Source organism: Acanthochromis polyacanthus, chromosome 11 (genome assembly GCF_021347895.1).
Source record: "Acanthochromis polyacanthus isolate Apoly-LR-REF ecotype Palm Island chromosome 11, KAUST_Apoly_ChrSc, whole genome shotgun sequence".
Lineage (NCBI taxonomy): Eukaryota > Metazoa > Chordata > Actinopteri > Pomacentridae > Acanthochromis > Acanthochromis polyacanthus.
Window position 1 is genome coordinate 3,627,874 of NC_067123.1, and position 18,997 is coordinate 3,646,870.

Genomic DNA, 18,997 nt, shown 5'->3' on the forward strand with positions numbered 1-18,997 from the left:
GCAGTGTTATATTGTTGTTTTAACCACATTTACGGCGTGTTTGACAATATTTGTAGATTATGTGCAACATATTCCATCATGTTTTCTGTTTAAGTCAACGTGTCCAAATCCGTAAAAATGCGATGATTGATTATTTGGTTGTTTTGATGAAATTACCTCGAGTGGAACTGACTTATTAATATGAATGCTGGCACAACAGCATTTATTTTTATTCCCTGTTTGCTGGCTGAAACAGTGGGGAGGTGTTGGTGGGATCCGTTGCGCACAGCTGGTGACGTCGCTGCGCAGCTTCATCCAACCGTTCTGAGCTGAGGTTCGTCCACACCAACGTGTGACTTTTCTCCTGTGAGAGGACGAACATGGAGCTACAGGTGGAAAACCAAAGCCAGCCTCTGGACACCAACACAGGGAGGCTGCCGGTTAAACTAATCCTGGGGGTCGGGGTGGATATCTTCGTTTCTCTGCTCATATTCGGACTCATCTTTTTCCTCGGCGTGCTCGGGAACACTTTGGTCATCACGGTTCTGGCGCGCAGCAAGCCGGCGCAGCCCAGGAGCACCACCAACATCTTCATCCTGAACCTGAGCGTGGCGGACCTGTCCTACCTGCTCTTCTGCGTCCCCTTCCAGTCCACCATCTACATGCTGCCCACCTGGGTGTTCGGCGCCTTCATCTGCAAGTTCACGCACTACTTCTTCACCGTGTCCATGCTGGTCAGTATCTTCACCCTGTCCGCGATGTCCGTGGACCGCTACGTGGCCATCGTCCACGCCAGGAAGTCCTCGTCCATCCGGGTGGGGAGGCACGCCGTGCTCGGGGTGCTGCTGATCTGGCTGCTGTCGCTGGTGATGGCGGCTCCCGTGGCGCACTACCAAAGCATCGTGGAGCGGGAGGACAACAGCACGTTCTGCTGGGAAGTGTGGCCGGACCAGCAGAGGAAGGTCTACGTGATGTGCACCTTCGTGGTCGGATACCTGCTGCCGCTCGCGCTCATCTCCGTGTGCTACGCAAAGGTGGGTGCGCGTGAAGCAGAGTCGATGGATTCATAACAGATTTACGCGCAGATGGATCAGATGCCAGCGCCGCGCGTAAAAGCCACGTTTGGGTTTTTAACCCTCCTGTTGTCTTCATTTATGGGCACCAAAAACATATTGCTTCCTTGTTTGGAAAAAATCCAAAACTCCAGCACAGAAATTCCCCAAATTTCTGAAAATATGGCAAAACCTTCAGGAAGAACATTTCAACCATTCCTTAAAAACTTTATTAAAAAATCCCCCAAATTTGGCAAGAAAATTCTTGTAAATATTTTCAAAAATGAGTAAAAATCTTTTTAAAAAATCATAAAAATGTCAATGTTTTTTTTAAAAAAAGTTTAACTTTAACTCTCCTGTTGTCCTCATTTACAGACAGCAAAAATATTGTTTCCTTTTCTGAAAAAAATTCAATTTAAAAAAAAATCCCCCAAATTTGACGAGAAAATTCATGCAAATATTTGCAAAAAAATGAGTAAAACTCTTCCAAAAATATCTTTAAAATGTCTAAAGTGATTACACATATATCAGTAAAACTTCTGATATTTTCTTTAAGAACATTCACAAAAAAATCAACCAAACTCCTTCAAAATTCGCTGGATTTGGTTGATTTTTATGTGAATGTTCTGCAGAAACATTTTTAACATTTCTGTTTTTTTCACTGAAAAAAGTTCAAAGATTCCCAGAAATGTTTAAAACGTGGACATCAGAAGTTTCACTGTGAAAAAATATACCCCCCACCCCCCACCCCCCTTCTACCTTTAAAACGGGTCAGTTTGACCCACATAACGACACGAGGGTTAAAGAGTCAAAAAATGGGACTTTTCAGGGTCCGTTCAGATGCAAATGCTGCTCTGGTTCGGGTGTTTGCAGAAAAATGCTGAATCTGTTTGGATTTTTTGCTAAAAATCATCCTCAGAATGTGTTTTTTGCGTTGCAGGTTTTAAATCATCTGCACAAAAAGCTGAAGAACGTCTCCAAAAAGTCAGAGCTGTCCAAGAAGAAGGTCAGTGAAGCCGTTTCTGTTGTTTACCTGCAAGTTCCACGTGGAAATTCACTATAATGTTCATTTTTAAATTGATTTATCCACGTGGAGCTGCATTAATATCAATAAATACATCAGAGTGAAACCTCTGCTGTTCTCATGATGGTTTTCTTCTTATTTTTGTCATCTTGCAGTCAGTGGATCATCTACACTCCTCCAGTTAGGGACACTGTAAAAAAAAAAAAGCAGTTTTAGCTGCAATATTTTGAACAATTTACTGTTATTTTGCAGATCTTCCTATTATATTTAAATTACAGAGAATAACTCCTAAAATCAAGTATTAATTTACACATTGACTGTAAAAAGAAAAGGTAAGAACTGTAAATAATATTCACATTGAAAGTCTGCATTTTAACAAATGATCATTTGTTCTCTTACAACATTTAATAAAAAAAAATCTATTTTACTGTAATTAATTAATACAAATCTTTTTATTTTTGCAAATATTTGCAATTATTTAATCAGGATTCAGTTTTTAAAAAATAGTTTCTAAACCTAGAAAAAACATTTTACAGACATTTACTATGATTTATTTATTTTTTACATATTTTTTTATTTTACAAAGGTGCTTTTTTTTAAAATTACAAATATCTAGTGAAGATCTCATTAAAAGTATGAATTTACATATTAACATTAAATAATAGGCCAAAACTGTAATCAAATATGTATTTTTTAGTATAAGGCAATGCACAGTTTAACTGTATTAGAATCAGTAAAAAATGTATTTATTATTATTATTATTTTTGATTGAATTATCCATCCATCCATCCATCCTCTATACACCACTTTATCCTCACTAGGGTCATGGGGGGTGCTGGAGTCTATCCCAGCTGACTCGGTGAAGGCAGGGGACACCCTGGACAGGTCACCAGTCTGTCACAGGGCTACATATACAGACACACAATCACACTCACATTCACACCTACGGACAATTTAGAGTAACCAATTAACCTCAGCATGTTTTTGGACTGTGGGAGGAAGCCGGAGTACCCGGAGAAAACCCACGCATGTACAGGGAGAACATGAAAACCATGCAGGGCTGCAAGGCAAAAGTGCTAACCACTACAACACTGTGCAGCCCTTGATTGAATTAATTAATGAAAATATTCAATTTCCTATTCAACATTCTATTTATTTATTTTAATTTTTTCAGACAGACTTGCTAAAAGACTTGCACTGCTTCTAAACAGGCTTTTAAAAAAGTATGCAATAAAAGTTTTTAACAATTCTTAACTGCAATTTTTTAAAGCAACTTGCTGTTATTGTTGACATGTTTCCTGTTTTGGTAAATTGCAGGTTATATGTAAAATCTCTGATAAAAATAATACTAATACACGTAAACCTGAAAAAACAAAACTATATACACATACATATAGTTTATATGCTAACCTTTACTGTCAGTGTTACTAACCTGCCTGTTGTTTGTTATTTTATGTTGTATGTAAGCTGTTGAACACTTAGATTTCACTTGGGATAAATAAAGTATCCATCTATCTATCATAATGTAATTTTCCTACGCAGTGTGATCTCCTGACACCCTCCATCACTTCCTGTCTCCTCTTCAGACTGCTCAGACCGTCCTGGCCGTGGTGGTGGTCTTCTGCCTGTCCTGGCTGCCTCACCACATCGTCCATCTGTGGGTGGAGTTCGGCTCGTTCCCCCTGAACCAGGCCTCCTTCGTGTTCAGGGTGGCGGCTCACTGCTTGGCCTACAGCAACTCCTCCGTCAACCCCATCATCTATGCCTTCCTGTCTGAGAACTTCAGGAACTCCTACCGGCAGGTCTTCTGGTGCCGGGCGCCCAGCGACTGTCCGCTCAACGACACCAGGGACCTCCGGAGCCGGCTGGAGGCGCCGCCGTCCACCAACGTCAGCGTCACAAATAAAGCTCACGACTCTCAGATCAGTAAAATGCTTTGATGCAGAGAGGAGAGTCCGACCTGACTGATGCTGACTGAGGCTCAATGTTGATATCATAGACTGTATATAAAGATGGACGTAGCATCTGGCTCCAGAATTGAAGCCCACCCAGAAGTGTCAAAAACTTGCAATATCACGCCGTCCGCTAGGGTTGGCTCCAAAAAGCTTTTTCTCCATAGACCCCAATTCATTTTTGGAAAAAATAAAATTTGATAGACTGATTTTCTTCAGCTCAGGATTTTTTCCTGTTAGTTTTCATGGTCAAAATGAGAGATCAGGTGGCCGATCTTAAAATAAACCAATACTGAATTTTAAATAAATTGTCAAAGTTGGTGGAGCCAGGGGGCGTGGCTATACTTGATAGACAGCAACAGAAGCCTCTGCGGTAAAATGTGGGCGGGATAAGAGAGTCCTCAGCCAATCCTGCCCCTAGTCGCTCTCCGGTCCAGTCTGTTTGATGACGCTTTTTACGTCACTGGCTCCAAAAAATCCAAAACTGCGACCAGGAAGTAGCAAAATCCGGGCTTCATTTCTCAGCGTTGAAACCAACGGGTGACGTCACGGTGAGTTTACGCCTGGTTGATATCTGAGGTTAAAGAGCTGATGTATTTGGGTTTTAAAACACTGTAAGGAGCACATTGGGACACTGTTTGGTACAGCTGCTTGTTTCTCTGAGTTTTGTATTTGAATGTCATTTTTATTGTATACCTGTGATCGTGACATAATTATTAGAAATGTCAGCAAATAAGAGACAGAGCAGAAAACAGGGGGCACTAGCATCATAAAATACACAGTTTTGGAGAAAGAAGCTTTTTATCCAGAACTCATTGGTTAGGAATTATTATTCAGGTATTTAACAGGAAGTGTTTGGACAAAAGGTAGTATTCTGTCTGGAACAAAGCTTCAAAACGATGAATATTTGGACAGAAAGTGGTATTTTTTTGTTGGAATAAATCTTTGAAACCATAAGTTCCACACTTCAGCAATCCAATTTTTTAGGTGGCGCTATTGAGACAAAAACATCCATCCATCCATTATCTATACACTATTAAATCCTCATTAGAGTCATGGGGGTTGGAGTCTATCCCAGCTGACTGAGGGTGAAGGTTCACCTGGACAGGTAACAGTCTATTACATAGAGACAAACAATCACACTTGCAGTCACACCTACAGACAATTTAGAACAACCAATTAACCTCAGCATGTTTCTGGACTGTGGGAGGAAGCTGGAGAACCTGGAGAAAACCCATACATGTACAGGAAGAACATGGAAAATTCATGCAGAAAGATCTTGGGAAGGCTGGGACGCAATCCAGGGAGTTTCTAATTGCAAGGCAACAGTGTCAACCACCAATCCACTGTAGAGCCCCTTACAGAATGTACAGTATTGGAGATTTTTTTTAACCAGAACTCATTAGTCAGGAAGTATCTGTAGCTGGGTAGAATAAACCCTTTTAACAGTAAATGTTTGGACAAAAACTAGTATTTTGTCTGCAACAAAGCTTCAAATCTAAGAATCTTTGGACAGAAAGTAGTATTCTTTTGGTGGAATAAACCTTTGAAACTATAAGTTCAACACTTCAGCCATCATGGGCTGCACGATGAATCAGTGGTTAGCACTGTTGCCTCTCAGCTAGAAGATCCCCCGTTCACATCCCGGCCTTCCTGAGGTCTTTCTGCATGAATTTTCCATGTTCTTCCTGTACATGTGTGGGCTTTCTCCTGGTTCTCCAGCTTCCTCCCTCAGTCAAAAAACATGTTGAGGTAAGCTGTTGATTCTAAATTGTAGGTGTGAATGTTTGTGTAGCCCTGTGATAGACTGTTACCTGTCCAAGTGAACCTTCTCCCTCAGTCTGCTGGGATAGACCCCAACCCCCACGACTGTAATGAGGACTAAGCGGTGTATAGATGACGGATGGGTGGATGTTCAAAATGGTCCAAAATGACTCAAAATGTCAGAAATTTGTTCTATCCTATTTTAAATGACCCAAAAGAAGTCTGAAATAACCAAAAAGAAGTCCCAAAAAAGTCTAAGTTTTATCAAAATGACTGGATGAGGATTAAGCAGTGTATAGATAATGATGGATGGATGGATGGATGGATGGATGGATGGATGGATGGATGGTTAGGAAGTACTGTTTGGGTAGAATAAACCCTTTTAACTCTAAATATTTGCACAAAAAGTAGTATTTTGTCTGGAACAAAGGTTCAAAACTATGAATATTGGGACGGAAAGTTGTATTTTTTGTTGGAATAAACTTATAAAACTACAAGTTCCACACTTCAGCAATCATCCAATCTGATAGGTGGCACTGTTGAGACAAAACAACCTCCTAGAAATGCAGTCCTGAAACTACAGATTCAGAATATTGTAAGTTGTAGCTTGTTGGTTGAACATAATTGAAACAGAAATTGTCGTTAACTCAAATAGCTCATGGCAAGCTGTTGTCGTTGAACCTAAACATCTTTTAGAGTGAAGATCTAGTAGATGTTTATGGCATCACATTTGTCTTCTTGCTGTTTTGCTAAACTATTTCAGACCTTAGACTTCAAGCTGCTAGCACCAGTTGGTCTTTACTGTTCCTATTCCTGAATAACTAGAAAGAGCTTTATGCCGATGGCACAAACCAAACTTAACCCTTAACTCTGCCTGGTTTTACCGCTGCATGTTCACACAACATCGACGTAACTGTGACTGATTTTCGGCGCCATGTGTTGCTAAGACGTGTTGCAGCAACAAAAGTCGGGTTGAACAGTCAGCACAAGAAGCACAAGAAGACTGACTGCAGAAGAAACAGTTGGCTTGGAAGGAAACAACTGAAAGCATCAGTGACTGTTCTCAGGCAGCTTTTGTCCAGAATGTAATGTAAGAAAGAAGTGAAAAGACCTCCTGAGTTGGAAAGAGAAAGACATTTCTTTAACAAAAAGACACAAAACTGTTGGGGTGTTCCGTGAAGAACGTCAGCATATAGTCTGTAATCATTGATTGTTGATTATGAACATTGAAACTACTGGTTTGGTTGGAGGTAAAGCAGCTGTATAATGACCTACTGCGAGAGGAGTGTTGTCTCCTACGAGTGCTTAGTGCTACATGCTGTGTTGTTGCTATAGAAATGGCCTAGTTTTTACATGTGTGTCTGATCCTGATGAGAGGTTCAACTTATGGTCGCGAAGAAGATGGCTTCAGCCCAGATGATGCAACTAGTGTACCTGGTATGCTTATTGTATTTCAAGTGTCAAGGTGTAACCGACTCATCGTACGACCAACTGTTAGCCCTGATGGTACAAATAAAAACTGCTACGTCCAGTTTATTACAGATGTTCTACACTGACCTGAATCATTTAATATTTAGCATCGGCCAATACCGACTCCAATCTGATACCAATTTCCTAAATAATACACATTCCAAGTAAGTTATGTGTATTAAAATACCTCCAGTGTACATGTTTGACACCTGAGCAGCTCTGCAGTTTATTAAAACAAATTGGACTTCTGCATCCAAGTTGGTCCTTAAAGTTCTGCAGGAAGTCATGAAGGAACCAGCATTAGAGGACAAATGTAGCATTAGAGGGTAAATGTAGCTTTAGAGGGTAAATGTAGTACTAGAGGGTAAATGTAGTGTTAGAGGGTAAATGTAGCATTAGAGGGTAAATGTAGCGCTAGAGGGTAAATGTAACATTAGAGGGTAAATGTAGTGTTAGAGGGTAAATGTAGCATTAGAGGGTAAATGTAGCGCTAGAGGGTAAATGTAACATTAGAGGGTAAATGTAGTGTTAGAGGGTAAATGTAGTGCTAGAGGGTAAATGTAGCATTAGAGGGTAAATGTAGCATTAGAGGGTAAATATAGGACTAGAGGGTAAATGTAGCATTAGAGGGTAAATGTAGCGTTAGAGGGTAAATGTAGCATTAGAGGGTAAATGTAGCGCTAGAGGGTAAATGTAGTGTTAGAGGGTAAATGTAGCATTAGAGGGTAAATGTAGCGCTAGAGGGTAAATGTAGTGTTAGAGGGTAAATGTAGTGTTAGAGGGTAAATGTAGTGCTAGAGGGTAAATGTAGCATTAGAGGGTAAATGTAGCGCTAGAGGGTAAATGTAGCATTAGAGGGTAAATGTAGCATTAGAGGGTAAATGTAGCATTAGAGGGTAAATATAGGACTAGAGGGTAAATGTAGCATTAGAGGGTAAATGTAGCGTTAGAGGGTAAATGTAGCATTAGAGGGTAAATGTAGCGCTAGAGGGTAAATGTAGCATTAGAGGGTAAATGTAACATTAGAGGGTAAATGTAGTGTTAGAGGGTAAATGTAGCATTAGAGGGTAAATGTAGCATTAGAGGGTAAATGTAGCATTAGAGGGTAAATATAGTACTAGAGGGTAAATGTAGCATTAGAGGGTAAATGTAGCATTAGAGGGTAAATGTAGCATTAGAGGGTAAATGTAGCGTTAGAGGGTAAATGTAGCATTAGAGGGTAAATGTAGCACTAGAGGGTAAATGTAACATTAGAGGGTAAATGTAGTGTTAGAGGGTAAATGTAGTGCTAGAGGGTAAATGTAGCATTAGAGGGTAAATGTAGCATTAGAGGGTAAATATAGCGTTAGAGGGTAAATGTAGCATTAGAGGGTAAATGTAGCACTAGAGGGTAAATGTAGTGTTAGAGGGTAAATGTAGTGCTAGAGGGTAAATGTAGCATTAGAGGGTAAATGTAGCGTTAGAGGGTAAATGTAGCATTAGAGGGTAAATGTAGCACTAGAGGGTAAATGTAACATTAGAGGGTAAATGTAGTGTTAGAGGGTAAATGTAGTGTTAGAGGGTAAATGTAGTGCTAGAGGGTAAATGTAGCATTAGAGGGTAAATGTAGCATTAGAGGGTAAATATAGCGTTAGAGGGTAAATGTAGCATTAGAGGGTAAATGTAGCACTAGAGGGTAAATGTAGTGTTAGAGGGTAAATGTAGTGCTAGAGGGTAAATGTAGCATTAGAGGGTAAATGTAGCGTTAGAGGGTAAATGTAGCATTAGAGGGTAAATGTAGCACTAGAGGGTAAATGTAACATTAGAGGGTAAATGTAGTGTTAGAGGGTAAATGTAACATTAGAGGGTAAATGTAGCATTAGAGGGTAAATGTAGCACTAGAGGGTAAATGTAACATTAGAGGGTAAATGTAGCATTAGAGGGTAAATGTAGCGCTAGAGGGTAAATGTAACATTAGAGGGTAAATGTAGTGTTAGAGGGTAAATGTAGTGCTAGAGGGTAAATGTAGCATTAGAGGGTAAATGTAGCATTAGAGGGTAAATATAGGACTAGAGGGTAAATGTAGCATTAGAGGGTAAATGTAGCATTAGAGGGTAAATATAGGACTAGAGGATAAATGTAGCATTAGAGGGTAAATGTAGTTTTAGAGGGTAAATGTAACATTAGAGGGTAAATATAGGACTCGAGGATAAATGTAGTATTAGAGGGTAAATGTAGTTTTAGAGGGTAAATGTAGTACTAGAGGGTAAATGTAGCGTTAGAGGGTAAATATAGCTTTAGAGGGTAAATGTAGTTTTAGAGGGTAAATGTAGCATTAGAACACTTTTCTGCTTCCTCTGGTGGACTAGACAACTAAAACTCTTGATTAAGATCAGAGAAAGATTGAGAACAGAGTTATCAACACGAGCTGCAGCGCTGATGAACTTGGCAGACTCTTTATAGACCTCCACGCATGAACATAAAACTCAAACTCGGTGTACTGCAGTGTATTGTTTGGTTATAATGCCCCAGCTGAAGTGGCATTTCAGAGGCACAGTCTGAAGTGGACTTTAATGTCCTTTAATGCAGTTTCTTGCTGAGTCACATTTGCAAAAACACTCACAAAGTTTCACAATGCTGCCGCCGGGGGATCAAATATTCTGTCTGTAATGTGGCTTCAGTTGGATTTTAATGCATTTAAAGTGAGAGAAAACTTTAAAGTATCTTGTAAACAGCAGTAAATGGGAGCACAGTTGAAGTCCGACGAGAAATCATCTGCATCATGGTAATGTGGAATATAAATGGCATTAGCATATAAATGGTATCTGTAGGCTGAGTTACTGTGTTGATAGGACGGCTGTATCCTCAGAACATCAGGTACAGGAGGGTAAACATGAAATGGAAATGCAGATCAGTGTTCTGTTCTCAGAGGCTGAAGGTGAAGGATATAAACCCTGAGATACTAAACATTATTCACAGCAGAGAAACAAACTGCTGCTGGATTGTTCAGGAGAAAAACTGCAGTTTGAGTCCATCCATCCACCATCTATACCCCACTTAATCCTCAATAGGGTCATGGGGGGTGGAGTGTATCACAGCTGATTTAGCATGAATGCACGTTCACCTGGACAGGTAACAGCCTATCACAGGGCTACACGGACAACCAGGTGTAAGGCAGGTAAAATGGGTCACTACAGTAGTGTTTGTTGGCCATCAGTCAGAAAACCTGCCGTTTTTATTGGACGGTTAAGCTGTCAGTCCAAGTTAATAAGCCAATGGTAGCACAGCTTGGCCCTGCCCTCCACCTGTGCAGTTGAATGAATGAATGAATGAATGAATGAATGAATGAATGAATGAATGAATGAATGTATGCAGTGAACATAGCCTAGATAAAAAAAAAAGGTCTTTATGATACAGCTTTATTCGACACAAACTTCACATGAAAACTAAACTGACGATGTTTGGAAGCTTCAACCAAGGAGGTTTTTCTTGCTTAATTCAGATTCCTATCACTTCATTAAAGGCACAGCTGCAAGATAAAAGTGTAATTTTCCTGATTTAGATATACAGTGCCGTAAAAAAAAGTTTTTGCCTCCGTTTCAGATTCTTATTTTTCTTGCATATTGTCGCCGCTTTATTACAATGGCAGTGAGTCAGACCAAACCCTGGAAGACCACACAGCCAATCTGAACCTCTCAGCAAACAGTTGTACTATTTTTAACAACCTGGAAAAGACTAGAAGCTGGACCGACCTCCAGACCCCACTCAGCACGCTTTCTGTTTTCTATCTACTGAATGGACGGTGAGGCATGCAGAACAGAAAAGAGCGCAGTCCTCCTCCAAGGCTGCTCAGTCGTATCATTTCTGATGGATAAGTCCTGATGAGTCCTCAGAGGTGGATTTGTAGTAGGATCACAATCAACTGATGTAGTGTTCACTTGTTGTCATGGTTACAGTGATCCAGCAACAGAAATCTTTAACTAATCCATGGATCCAGACTATCAGCTGCATCACTGCCAGAATCTGATCACTTGGTCCTTGTGTCATTTCTGAGCTTCAATGAAAATTTCATCCAAATCTGTTTGTCTGTTTTTGAGTGATGTTGCCGACAGACAGACAGACAGACAGACAGACAGACAGACAGACAGACGTATGGCAATCATCACAGAATTTGTGTATATTTTAAACTCATATTTATGTGAGTTCATGTCGAGGTAACTGAATGAAATTAACCTGACAACTAAATGTTTCAAATAAATCTTTTACTTTTTCTTCTTCTTGCCTCTGAGTTGGTCTCTAACAATATTATATAGTAATTATTATTATTATTATTTCTAATTAATCAGGTGATGAGCAGGTGTAAGTACAAGGACATTGCATGACCTGATTCTAGACCTAGAAATATATGATTATTTTGTTTTTAAATGAGAATAAATGAGACGTTTTTGCGTTTAAGTTCTGCTACTTTCACTACACAGTTAAATATTTGTAAATTGTTCTTCCACAACCATCACTGAATGATTAATATCTAATTATGTGTATGATAAATGACAGTATTCAGATTGAAGATGCTGTGTAAGACAGAAATCATCGTACAAGTAGAAATTTTATTGAAAATACTTCAGTCCAATTCAATTACAAAATCAGGGAGTGCGTTAAAAATAAGTTTCTCTGCATCTGAGTGGTTAGAAGAACATGGAGTTTCAATCTAGTTTCTCAGATTTTAGCACATTTTCATTTCCCTTATGTTGTCACATGACTCCACACACATCCTCTGTTTTTAGAACTATTCTAATCAGAACCCACTCATCTCTAAATCCTTCCGCTTTCCTCCAGTCACTCCTTCCAGCTCAGTCCCAGCGTCTCGGCGATGAATGAGAAGATGTGTGCGTCCTCCAGGATGGCCTTGGCCGTGGACTTTCCTTCTCCGTGTCCGCTGCGAGTGTCCACTCTGACCATCAGCGGCAGCCGCTGTGCTGCGCTGCTGCCGACGCCGTACTGCAGGGTGGCGCAATACTTCAGGGTGTGGAGGGGAACCACACGGTCGTCATGATCCGCCGTCAGCAGCAGAACCGCCGGATAAGGAGGACCGGAGTAGGGAGGCTGAGGGAGGTTATGGAGAGGAGAATACCTGGAGGAGGAGAGGAGGAGACCAGAGGGATGGAATACAGAGGAGACAAGTGGGGAGCAGGAGCTCTTTAACCTGCTAGATCTCCAAAGTAACTGATGCTACAAAGCTAGATCTCCATGGTAACTGATGCTGTGGAGCGAGATCTCCATGGTAACTGATGCAACAAAGCTAGATCTCCATGGTAACTGATGCTACGAAGCTAGTTCTCCATGACAACTGATGCTACAAAGCTAGATGTCCATGGTAACTGATACTGAGAAGCTAGATCTCCATGGTAACTGATGCTGTGAAGCTAGATCTCCATGGTAACTGATGCTACAAAGCTAGATCTCCATGGTAACTGATGCGACAAAGCTAGATCTCCATGGTAACTGATACTGAGAAGCTAGATCTCCATGGTAACTGATGCTACAGAGCTAGATCTCCTCGGTAACTGATGCGACAAAGCTAGAACTCCATGGTAACTGACCTGAGAAGCTAGATCTCCATAGTAACTGATGCTGTGAAGCTAGATCCCCATAGTAACTGATGCTGTGAAGCTAGATCTCCAAGGTAACTGATGCTGAGAAGCTCGATCTCCATGGTAACTGATGCTGTGAAGCTAAATCTCCATGACAACTGATGCTACAGAGCTAGATCTCCTCGGTAACTGAAGCGACAAAGCTAGATCTCCATGGTAACTGATACTGAGAAGCTAGATCTCCATAGTAACTGATGCTGTGAAGCTAGATCTCCATGGTAACTGATGCTGTGAAGCTAGATCTCCATGGTAACTGATGCTACAAAGCTAGATCTCCACGGTAACTGATGCTGAGAAGCTAGATCTCCATGGTAACTGATGCTGTGAAGCTAGATCTCCATGGTAACTGATGCTACAAAGCTAGATCTCCATGGTAACTGATGCTAAAGAGCTAGATCTCCATGGTAACTGATACTGAGAAGCTAGATCTCCATAGCGACTGATGCTGTGAAGCTAGATCTCCATAGTAACTGATGCTGTGAAGCTAGATCTCCATGGTAACTGATGCTGTGAAGCTAGATCTCCATAGTAACTGATGCTGTGAAGCTAGATCTCCATGGTAACTGATGCTGTGAAGCTAGATCTCCATGGTAACTGATGCTACAGAGCTAGATCTCCTCGGTAACTGATGCTGAGAAGCTAGATCTCCATGGTAACAGATGGAGCTAACCTGATCCAGGTTCTGTTCAGGATTTAAAGTGACTGTAGTATTAATTTTTATTACAGAGAATAATCAGTCAGTAACATTAATTTCCCTTTGATTTGGCCACAAGTTAAACTGATCCCTGTTTTAGTTCAGTAAATGTGTAAAATATAAATCACTGTGTGCTTTTAAACATTCATAATTTAATAAATTAGAGGAATTTGTCAGGTTTTTCTTAGGTTTACATCAGAAAAGCACTATTATTTATGGGTGGTGTGGGAGTTTTTCCTACTTGATGAGCCACTTGAACTGTTCTGGATCATCAGAACATCCGTAGTCGGTGGTCCAGGCGTGTCCGATGGTGAACTTGTGGAACTTTAGCATGTCCATGACGCCCACTTCTGCCACGACACAACCGAACAGGTCCGGATCCTGGTTCAGGCAGGCGGCTGAGAGGAAATATAGAACAGAAAATCCTCTTTACTCCATCCCTCTAAACGTCCACTGACAGGAAGCAGCCAGCCATCAGTAAACGATGTGACTGAAGGGTTAAATAATTTGCTCCAGGATGAATAAAGTAGATTTTATCTTATCTTGAGATCTGGGTGAATATTGTTTAGGATTCAAATAATCAGAGCTAAAAGTAAAGTTCACTTAACAGATTTCAGCCATAAAAATAAAGATCAAGGCTCCAACAGCTGAAACCAAATGAAAAAGTGACTGAAATCATTCCTCAGCTGTATCTTTTTACAACAAATAAGTCAGAATAATGAAATAAATCAGAAGAAACCTGACAAACCTACAAGTATCTGGAGAAATACTGAATTTTATTGAAAGTTCTCACATTCTGCAGTGATAAAACTTTCTGAAAGGTTTTAAAACACTAAATATGACAATCTGAAGCATTTTAGTCTAAAAAATTACTTTAAGTATTCTTAAGCTGCTCTTTTTTCAAAATAAATCTGTCTACAGATGAGAATAAAACTGACAAACCTTCAAAAATCTGAAAATATAAAATCGTATTTTACAGATTCTTTAATAATAGAAACTTACTGAAAGGTTTTAAAACACTGAAGAGGAAAATTTGAAGCATTTTAGTCTCATAAATTGCTTAAAAAATTCTTCAGTTGCTTCTTTTCAAGATGAATAAATCCACAAATCAGAATAAAACTGACAAACCAGCAAGAATCTGGAAAAATAGTCCTGAATTTTACAGTAAATTCTCACATTCTGCAGTAATAAAACTTCTTGAAGGGTTTTAAAACACTGAAGACAAAAAGCTGAAGATCTGTAGCTAAAAAATTACTTTAATGATTCATGTTTTTGCGATTCATAAAAGTGCAAATCACTAAAAACTTGTGAGAATCTGTAAATCTTTTGTCATTTTTGCAGCAGATGTTAGAAATGTTAAACTTGACACCAACGATGTGCAGTAAATTAAATACAAAGTCTGGTTTTACTATCAGAAATCCCCTCTAGATGTCTGTGAACCTGTTCTCGTGTCCGACTCACCGACCAGCAGACCTCCGTTAGAAGCTCCGTTGATGGCGATGCGGTCGGCCGACGTGAACTTCTCCTTGATCAGATACTTGGCGGCACACTGGAAGTCATCGAAGCAGTTCTGTTTGTTCCCCAGAGCTCCTCCTGCAAACACAAGAACAGAAAAAAAATTTGCTTTTTAATGTTCTTTCTAATGTGAGTGTGATTGTTTGTCTGTATATGTAGCCCTGAGGCAGACTGGTGACCTGTCCAGGGTGTCCCCTCCAGCCCCCCACGACCATAGTGAGGAGAAAGCAGAGTATAGAGGATGGATGGATGGATGGATGGATGGATGGATGGATGGATGGATGAATGGATGAATGAATGTATGTATGTATGGATGAATGGATGGATGTATGGATGGATGAATGTATGGATGTATGAATGTATGGATGTATGGATGGATGTATGTATGTATGGATGAATGGATGAATGAATGTATGTATGGATGGATGTATGGATGGATGGATGGATGTATGTATGGATGTATGCATGGATGGATGGATATTCCTTCTGTAATGTTCTTTGATCATCTACTGTTTTTGTCCTCAACCTGACCCCATGTTTACAGAAAATACAAAAATAAGGTTGGATTTACATTGTTAACTTGTTTTAATCATAACTTGATATCTGCGCAGCTGAAAAACTCATTTAAACGGTTTGGGGAATGTTTCATTTGAAGAATTTTTGTCAAGTGACTGTTGGTCACAGCCGAGTCATTTATGGCTTCATGGTTGGAACAAGAAGCTCAGAATTTTCTGTTTTTTACAGAATCTGTTCAGTGCAAACGGTTTATTTTTCACTATTTCTAAATGAGACATGTAGAATAAAGTGATCTGGAGGAAAGCATCCTGACTTGTAGCTTTGATTTGGTTGTTTTTCTGGACAAAACTAAAAATCACTGACCACTGGAAAGTTGAAAATTAGACAATTCTTGATGTCTACGAGATCTTGGAATGATGCAGTTTTGCTTTGGTTTTTTTAAATAGCATATCTTGTAAAATGTTGGCAGCCCTGCAGTGAAACCAGAGCTACCTTTGTGCCAGGTGAGTCCGTACTCTCCTCCTCCTCTGATGTTGGCCACGGCCAGGATTCCTCCCAGGTGTCTCACAAACAGCAGGTAGGCGACGCTGACGAAACACAGGAGACTCTTTTATTTAAATAGATTTACAGAAACAGGAAGTGAGGTACAGCAGCAGTAAAATATCCAGAATATAACGAGGTGGCTCTACTTTTAGATCTACACTAAAGCTCAGACACCACAGAAGTCTCTTTCTAGTGAGAACACAGAGATTCAGAAGAACGTTACCATCAGAAATCAGAGTTTATTCGATAATTTTTTAACCCTTTTATGAAGACTAAACCAGCTGTTGGTTCTCAGCTGCAACAAGAAGAAGCTATCAGTTAACATTTCTGTGCTTTATAACCAGAAACTCTCTTAATATTTATTGCTAAATAACTTTACTGGTGAACACGATTTACTTCTGGTCTGAAACACAGTTTAATTTTCTGAATTTTAAGCAGTTTCTGGTCATCTTATGGACTCTGGTCACAAAATATAAGTAAAATGACCAGAAACATGTTAAAATGACAGAATGGTGTTACAAATGACTAGAAGCATGTTAGAAAACACTAAAAACGTGTCCAAAACGACTAGAAAATGTCCAAAACAACTAGAAAAATGCCCACAATGACTAGAGACATGTTAAAAATGACCAGAAACTTGTCCAAAATGACTAGAAATATGTTAAAAAATGACTAGAAATATGTTAAAAATGACTAGAAACTTGTTAAAAAGGACTAGAAACTTGTTAAAAATGACAGAATGGTGTTACAAATGACTAGAAACATGTTAGAAAAGACTAAAAAGATGTCCAAAACGACTAGAAAATGTCCAAAACGACTAGAAAAATGCCCACAATGACTAGTGTTGATCCTCAGGGCCAGTGACCCCCTACTTAACTTATTCAGTTGTTAGGGAATCACCGGACCAGCTCTCCATCCTTCGGGTCCGGTCCTACTGCCCCCTGAGATCTTACTCAGAGGGATGCTGCAGAACTGTTAAGCTGGTTGACGAGGAAAATTCGCCTAGCTGTCTCACTGCCTTCATCCAGATGCCTATCCCTGCTTCCTCTGATAATTAATTTAACCGAGTAGCCACTTCGGTATAGTTAAATTTAACCACCAGACACACCTGTTAACGGCAGCTTTTCCTCTCATAGATCTGGCACTTGGTAAGTTGCTAGGTTAATTCAGAGGTTATGGACATATAGACAACCTCTAGGATATGTTTAGACTGGGCCAACCTGGCCCCCATGATTAGGTAACCTTTCAGAACCTTTGCTATTGTTATGCACGCAGTAATCTGACTTTTTACATCCAGAGCTAGATGTATAAGTATTCATTCAGGGATAAAAATAGCACTTGCAATTTGTTGTCTTTAATTGCAGAATAATGCTTTATTAATATATTTTAGCAGGGCAAAAGCATAGCCAATAAATCATCAGACAGTTAATCAAACATCACTATTCTTTCAATTGTTTAACACGACTCATTAGTGGAACTATGCTTTCATAAAAGAGAAGTAATATTCACCCAGATTACATAATTTGGAGGGAGAGCAGTCACGGTGTGGCCACACCCGGCTGCTCACCTGAGACCCGCTGGGGCCCAGGGGGAAGTGGACGGGGGTCCGGACCAGATTTAGATCTGCATATATCCATTTTTGTTGTTTGGTCCAGTATTCCTCACATGGAAAATAGAGTTCAGTAATGTTCCTTCAGACAGCATTATTTCCAGATCACAGTTCAGTAATCCTCCAACACTGCAGGAAACGCAGTACTTTGGTCCATAATTCCATCAGAACAGTTATTCCTTTGCAGATCATGTTGAATTCCCTGTCCGAGTTACGTGGTAATCATCCCCTGTGCTCAGACTGATGTCTGGATTGCACCCAGGCAGATACCCGCAACAATCTCCCAACTTGCGTCTCGATCAGATGTAATTTATAGTTTACTGTATCTTTACCCCCTCCCAACTCACACACTTGCCCCATACACTGACCGCATGATCACCTCCACTTTTAAGGAACTGAAACTATCTGTTTTGGACTGTCCAGACAGCCCATCTTGCCCCCCCCTGATCTCTCCTGTCTGCAACTCAGCACAGGCTCCTGATCAGGAAATGGAAAAGCGGATGTCAGCCTCTAACTGTCGCTGGCATCCCATTGTGCAATCTTTTGGACAATGTGTACAGACTTATTAAAAAAAAAACAATCTATTTTGAGTCTAGAGACCTTTACTGTGAACACTTGACCCTAGTTCACTTAACTCGTGACTTCTCACCTCAATACAAAGTTAAAACCCTCTTATCTTAACAGTAGTCAAATCAAAACTCTTAAAAGCATTCCCATTTCATAAAGCATAAGTTCCTCTTTTTAGTCAAATCTATCAAACACCAGTTTTCACAGTGAGCTGCTGTTCTGACCTGGTTACTTCTTAAACAAAGATTCTCAAGACAACCTTTCAAAAATAATCAAACCCTCACTTTTTACAGTGAGTCACGCTTCTGATTTTTACACTGTTTCAACATTAAAGAATGTAAGAAATAGACACTTGGTTAGTTCAAACTCATTCATTAGGTTATGGCATAATCTGATCCTAAATCACAGGTTATAATATCACAATGTTCCCTTATTTAGCTGTTGTTCTGTCAGAGTCTCCCCTTTGTGGCTGATTCTGGGATCTCATATCTCCATGCTTCACAACACTAGAGACGTGTTAAAAAGGACTAGAAACTTGTCCAAAATGACTAGAAATATGTTTAAAAAATGACTAGAAATATGTTAAAAAGGACTAGAAACTTGTTAAAAAGGACTAGAAACATGTTAAAATGGACTAGAAACATGGTAAAACGGAGTAGACACAGGTAAATGGTGTAATTTT

At 39.9% G+C, this 18,997-nt stretch overlaps 2 protein-coding genes across 2 annotated transcripts in view; one reads left to right on the forward strand and one right to left on the reverse strand.

Annotated features, from left to right (window-relative positions):
* Positions 1–243: 243 nt before the first annotated feature.
* Positions 244–7,314, forward strand: LOC110966042 (galanin receptor type 1-like). Its single transcript, XM_022215273.2, has 3 exons — positions 244–1,013; positions 1,972–2,037; positions 3,642–7,314. Exons 1-3 carry the CDS (start codon positions 360–362, stop codon positions 3,993–3,995), a joined length of 1,074 nt encoding a protein of 357 aa, XP_022070965.1. The 5' UTR covers positions 244–359; the 3' UTR covers positions 3,996–7,314.
* A 4,493-nt stretch (positions 7,315–11,807) lies between these two features.
* The window catches only part of LOC110966045 (prolyl endopeptidase-like), a 29,911-nt gene continuing 22,721 nt past the window's right edge, over positions 11,808–18,997 (reverse strand). The window contains exons 12-15 of the mRNA XM_051955468.1: positions 16,089–16,183; positions 15,027–15,158; positions 13,807–13,963; positions 11,808–12,351 (exon numbers count right to left, since the gene is read on the reverse strand). Of these exons, the coding sequence (XP_051811428.1) occupies positions 12,057–12,351; positions 13,807–13,963; positions 15,027–15,158; positions 16,089–16,183 (679 nt within the window). The 3' untranslated portion in view covers positions 11,808–12,056. The remainder of the gene's footprint in view (positions 12,352–13,806; positions 13,964–15,026; positions 15,159–16,088; positions 16,184–18,997) is intronic.

Coding starts and splice junctions, on each gene's coding strand:
- LOC110966042 (XM_022215273.2), top strand. CDS start 360: ATGGAGCTACAGGTGGAAAACCAAAGCCAGCCTCTGGACACCAACACA. Junction 1,014..1,971: donor TCTCCGTGTGCTACGCAAAG/GTGGGTGCGCGT, acceptor TTTGCGTTGCAG/GTTTTAAATCATCTGCACAA. Junction 2,038..3,641: donor CAGAGCTGTCCAAGAAGAAG/GTCAGTGAAGCC, acceptor TCTCCTCTTCAG/ACTGCTCAGACCGTCCTGGC.